General features: G+C 36.9%; 1 protein-coding gene across 1 annotated transcript in view; it reads left to right on the forward strand.

The window, feature by feature from the left end:
• The window catches only part of grik2 (glutamate receptor, ionotropic, kainate 2), a 233,981-nt gene that overhangs the window by 135,005 nt on the left and 92,607 nt on the right, over window positions 1-6,369 (forward strand). The window contains exon 7 of the mRNA XM_016553000.1: window positions 5,705-5,848. Within this exon, the coding sequence (XP_016408486.1) occupies window positions 5,705-5,848 (144 nt within the window). The remainder of the gene's footprint in view (window positions 1-5,704; window positions 5,849-6,369) is intronic.

The raw sequence follows: 6,369 nt of genomic DNA on the forward strand, positions 1-6,369 counted from the left end.
AGGAGCATTCATTTTGCTTGTAAATGTTACCACTCCTGTTATCCTGTGGCAAATTCAATTGAATGGGTATGATTTGGAAAGGCACACACGTCTTAATGAAAGGTCTAACAGCTGATAATGCATATCAGAGCAAAAACCAAGTCCTGAGGTCAAAAGAACTGCCTGTAGAGCTCAGAAACAGGTTTGTGTCAAGCCACACATCTGGGGAAGATTTCAGGGGAAAAAATCTGCTTCATTGAAGGGTCGCAGAAGCATGTAGTCTCTGTTACCCTTCATGGAAGACGTTTGAAACAGCCAGGACTCTTCCTAGAGCTGGCCTCCTGGCCAAACTGAGCAATTGATGGCAAAGGGTCTTGGTTAGAGTGGTGACCAAGACCATGATGGTCACTCTAGTTGAGCTCCATGATCATATATGCAGATGGGAAAAATCTAGAGTAGGTATGGTTACCCATACTAGGGGTATGTGCTCTGCATTTATCCCATCCTAAGTGCACACACACAGCAGTGAACACACACACCGTGAACACACACCCGGAGCAGTGGGCAGCCATTTATTCTGCGGCGCCCGGGGAGCAGTTGGGGGCTCGGCATAAAGCACTCTCAGACTCTGAGAAACAAGAGTCTCTGGTCTGATGAACCTCAATTCCAATCATCTTGTTTGAAGGAAACCAGGCACTGCTCATCACCTGAAGAGTACCACCCCAAAAGTAAAGTGTGCTGGTAGCAGCCTCATGCTGTGGGGCTGTTTTTCAGTGGCAGGGACCGAGGGACTCGTCAGAGTAGAAGATAAGCTCAATGCACCAAAATATTGAGTTAGCCTTAATGAAAACCCAGTCCAGAGCATTCAGAACCTCAGACTGGGCAGAAGGTTCACCTTCCAACAGGACAATGGACCTAAGCACACAGCAAGAGTGGGTTATAGACAACTCTGTGAATGTCCTTGAGTGTGAATGTCCGCAGCCAGAGCATGAGCTTGAACCCAATCAAATAATTCTGGAGAAACTTGAAAATGTGCATTTGCTCCCATCCAACCTGACAGAGCTTGAGAGGTGAAGAGGTGAGGAGAAGAATGGCAGATAATTGCCAAATAATGATGATCGAAGCTTGTCGCATTAAACAAAAAAGTCTTGAGACTGTAAAGGTGCTTCAGCGAAATATTTAGTTAAGGGTATGAATACTTATGCAATGTACTTATTTCAGTTTTTTTATTTTTAATAAATTTACGCAGTTGTGACAATTCTGTTTTTACTTTACCATTATGGTGTATGGAGTGTAGATTGATGTGGGAAAAAAAGTAATTTAAAGCAGTTTAGCATAAGGCAGCAACTTAACAAAATGTGAAAAAAATGAAGGGGTATGAATATTTTTGCAAGGCACTGTAATTAACACACCTGAAAACACACTAGGAGCAGGAACAGGAAGAACCAAATGTGGGCACAATCAGACACTGGAGAAACTGGGCCACGGGGAGAACATGGGAAGGAAAACAAACACACTGACAGTCCATGGGCGTGACAGTTGCCAATAAATGTAATTATAGATCATTTTGGGTTCAACATTATTATTATTTTTTTTACTTTATTTTGAACTGAAGACCCATTCACTTCAAAAACAGACACTGCAAAAACTGTAATTTAAGGGACATCAGTGCAATTTCAAGCTAACTGAAAAATAAGGATTTAAAGAAAATATTTATGAGGTTATAATATACTTTCCTTTAATGGAAAGGGAAGACAATTATTAGATAATTAATTAATGGACATGAGATGTCTATTTTGATAGGCATTGTGTAGTAATCAGGGCAGTCAATAGATTTAATGAATTAATAACATTTAATAACATCATATATCCAACTTTGTATTCAGAAATACATGGTGGCCCACTTTAAAAGTTAACATGACAAACTGGTTCTGTTCCAAACCCTTCCTCTCTGTCTGATGCCTACATAGCTGCTGTTTACTCTGAGACCATATCATTACTGACTCAGAATGCTGCAGGCAGAACATCAGTGTGTTATTCAAATAGCACTCCATACACAAATCACACAGGCAACTCTATTGATTCCAGCAGAATTTGATGTTAGCATGTTGTTAACAACACAATATTTTCCCTCTTCATTTTGAAAGATACATGCGACAATGCCTGAGAGTTTGGCATAAAGAAGATGGACCCTAAAAGCTATTTACCTTGTGAAGCAGACGTCACATTAATACAGAAGCTTATGATTTGTAATGTACTGTACAATTTGTTGTCTGTTTCTAAAGAACATTTGCCTTCTTGTAGACCAGTGTTCACCAAACTCGGTCCTAAAGGGTCACTGTGCTGCAGAGTTTAGCTCCAACTTTCCTCAACACACCTGCCTGGAAGTTTCAGTTATACCTAGTAAGACCTTGATCATGGTTCAGGTGTGTTTGATTAGGGTTGTAGTTAAACTCAAAAAGCAGGACTCTGGCCTTCCAGTACCGAGTTTGGTGACCCCTGTTGTAGACATTTGGCACTGCAATTTTGATAACTGTAATGAGCACAAAAGCAGATAACTCTGCTTGAGACAAATAAATGACACTGTAAAGAATCAAAACAACTGATATATACTGTTATACACCATATTACTAAAATATAATACCAAGCACTGAACGATAATGGATAAAAACGTTTTATGACATTTCATTGATTATTTTGCACACAAATCAAGAGAATGTAAACACAGGGTTTACTATAACTCATCTAGTTTCCTGATTTTTGTTTTTACACACTCTCAACTTTATGGAAACTGGTAAAAAACGTAAGAAGCTTCCTCAAAATTACTAATATTAATTCCAAGTTATGTTAACATTTTTATATATATATATATATATATATACAAAAAAACTTTGTATTGTATAGTGTTAATTTCGTCAACGAAATCTAAGATGAAAATGTTAATCAACGTTTTTTTTTTTCCCCTGACTAAAACGAGACGATGACGAGACAATAATAAGGTCATTAAACCATAACTGAGACAATATTAACATGCAATAGTGTTGACAAAAAAGACGAGACTATAATGTAGTTAAAAGAACAAAAACTTTATCAATTTTTATTTTTATTTATTTTTTGTTGTTGAAAAAAGTGGAGCCAAAACATTTCAGACTGCTGTACAAGACTCTATTATGTGAGCGTTCATGTTTGCGGTTGCCAGATACCAAGAGTTCAAATCCCCCAATCAGAGCTTTTCTGTTAAATGGATACGTACTCTGCCGGGTCTGCCCAGCTTTTTGCTTTATGCAATCTGGCAACCATTCACACGCACTCTCTCTGTGGAGGCGTCATTATCTGAAAACACCATCATATAGTACTGTACAAGTAAGCTGGAGTTCAGCGATGTCCATTTGAGGTATTCTGCTTTAATGAAAGTGTCATTCAGCCAGTCTGTGGTCTGTCATGGATCTCGACTGTATTGTTTGCGATAGTGGTTGCTGATTGTAACGTTACTTACGCAACCTCTGTGCGGCAATAAGTCTTTTTGCCGTTGTTTTAAAAGAGAAACATTAATGCAATTTGGAATTATTGGAATTACTATTAGGAATTTCTCTGTTATAATATTTGAGAGTAGGTTTTTGTTACACCAGTTTTCATAACGTAGACAGGGTGAGTGTATATCTAAAGTCTTTGGTGTTTATTTAGCCTCTAATTGATATCCTGTTATAAATCTGTACACTAGATGACGTCAAATAAACGATGCATGAGTCAATATTCTATTAATTTGTGCTTAGTGGTGAAAGAGAAACGTCTGATGAAATGTAAAAATAAATTTCCCAAATAACAACATTCATTGCAATTAAAATTGCAATATATAATTTTTTATCATTTTAACCATTATACAGTAAGACAAAAATATGATGAAAATGTGTAAGTTTCCACTGACTAAAACTAGACTAAAATGCTAAGACATTTAGTCGACTTAAACTTTGTTGGACAAGTTGACCAAATAAGATAAAAAAACAAAAGTTACATTTGACACAAGTCTCAGATTAAGACTAAATTAAAAATAGCTGACACAATTAACACTAGTATTGAAGCACAGTGGCAATTTCAATCGCAAACAATATAGTCAGGATTCATGTTTGAATTTATTACAGTACGTCACTGAGAAGGTTTGCTCAAAGCAAAATTAACACTAGTATTGAAGCACAGTGGCAATTTCAATCGCAAACAATATAGTCAGGATTCATATTTGAATTTATTACAGTACGTCACTGAGAAGGTTTGCTCAAAGCAAATAGCACATGTAACAATGTAATGAAGGAACACTGGCTGTATTACACTTTCATTAGAGCTGAATATCGCAGTGGAGATTGCTCTTTTTTTTGGTGGAGCAGAGAGAGCACATGTGCATGGTTGCCTGGTTGCGAAGTTTACATAAAACACTAGGCGGAAAATGTATCTGATTGGAGGATTGAACTCCTGACATCTGGCAACCCCAAACTTGAAAGCTGGTGAGAGCTTGTTGCCATTGCAAGATAACTGAAATGTCAAATAAAAGGAAAAAACAATACTATATCAATGGATCAATACTATATTGTAAATGTACATTATTGACTGATGGACATATGTCTCAATATACAGTAGAGTTTTGCTTGAGAATTAGGGAATTTGTTTTCTAGAAAGTATTTTAGGTGGCTATGCATGAAAGGAAGAGAGTAGTGAAACTCAAGAGCTTGTAGATTTGATTTTAAGAACTTGTACAATACATATCCATATTTGTAAGTTTACACTCATAGATCTGATGTGAAAATTTGCAAATAGACAGCAATCAAAACATCCATGTTTTGAATTCGATGTTGCAGATAAATGTTACAAATGTGAAAAAATGACATTCACATAAACACAGAATACAGACACAAATGTGTATTACATTTTTACTTTTGCACTTCAGCTTCGAAAGTCGACACTTACAACCTCTCAAATCTACAACTTGACTTTGCTACGTCTTTTGCGATATTAATGTTGCAGTCCTCACTTGTCCATTTCTAAATGCAGATGCAAGAGAGCAGGACCAAGTTTTTATTGGTCCATACCTGACCAATGAAATTAGCAGCACAACAGATATTTATTGTAAAAGTTCCCAAATTCAAATGTACAAGCTCTCGAGTTTAGCTACTCTTTTAACACCATAGATTGGTCTTCTTGGTCTTCTTGCAGTCTGTAATCTTCGGCTATGGTTTATTTTGCTGCATACATACAAATAGGCTTGCGTGAAGTTGCAGTATTATTAGGGCAGAGCCATCTTTAGCCACAACCTTGCGGCAGACAATCAGAGACAAAAGCTAGAAAATGACAATTTTCAAATGGCAATGATTTATTTGACAGGATAGCAATTTCTGAAGCCCCCCTCAGGCATGATTTCCATACCGGCCCAGTCTGGGAGGTGTTGTGATTGCTTCTCAATCATCCAAGGCAAACACTAATTAGATTTTATTTTGGTCTGTGGAATGAGAGGTCTCCGGTATGGAGGGCTGTCAGTTTGTGTGGCAGTCAGCTGAAGGCTACTCTGACACTTTCTCATTCTCTGTGATTGGTCGTTGAGTTGAATATACACCAATCACAGCTCATGACACTGGAGTTTAACCTGTTTTTGAGGCTTGATTAATTATCGTCAGAGAGCCTCAGGTGCACTGCTGATGGCCGATTGACCTGTGAATGTGTGTGTGTGTGTTTTTTCCAGACAGATGCTGCCCTGATGTATGATGCGGTACATGTGGTGGCCGTGGCCGTACAGCAGTCCCCTCAAATCACTGTCAGTTCACTACAATGTAACCGTCACAAGCCCTGGCGCTTTGGCAACCGCTTCATGATGCTCATCAAAGAGGTACTGCATATCACACTGTTCACTAAGAATGAATCCCACCCTGCTGATAGTGTTGTTATCGCAGGATGTTGTGTTGTTTTAGCATTGCCATAATGGCACAAACATACCTAAACAATTTACCCTGAATGCCATTTATATTCTATTATATATATATATATAGGCATTTAGTTTATTTTAGTATTAGTTTTGTTTTATTTATTTACTTACTTACATTTTCCAGTTTATTTTCAGTATTTTTATTATTATTTTTAACTTAAACCTATTTCCATTATTTGCCAAGGCAAAATTTCTATTTCTATTTTTTTTTCACCTATTTCAATTAACCTATATTCTAATAGTTTCACCTATTTCATAACAGTTTGTATTAATACAATACAGCAATACAAAAGCAATAACCCACATTGCAGAATGGGGTTAAACTTTATTTTAATGTGTCCTTGTTACAGTGTAATTACACAAATAAGTACAGAGCAATATTAATTAATTTTCAGGATTCACATAAATAAATCCTGAAAATGTAT

Source organism: Sinocyclocheilus rhinocerous, unplaced genomic scaffold (assembly GCF_001515625.1).
Source record: "Sinocyclocheilus rhinocerous isolate Xijiao unplaced genomic scaffold, SAMN03320098_v1.1 scaffold1939, whole genome shotgun sequence".
Classification (NCBI taxonomy): Eukaryota; Metazoa; Chordata; class Actinopteri; order Cypriniformes; family Cyprinidae; genus Sinocyclocheilus; species Sinocyclocheilus rhinocerous.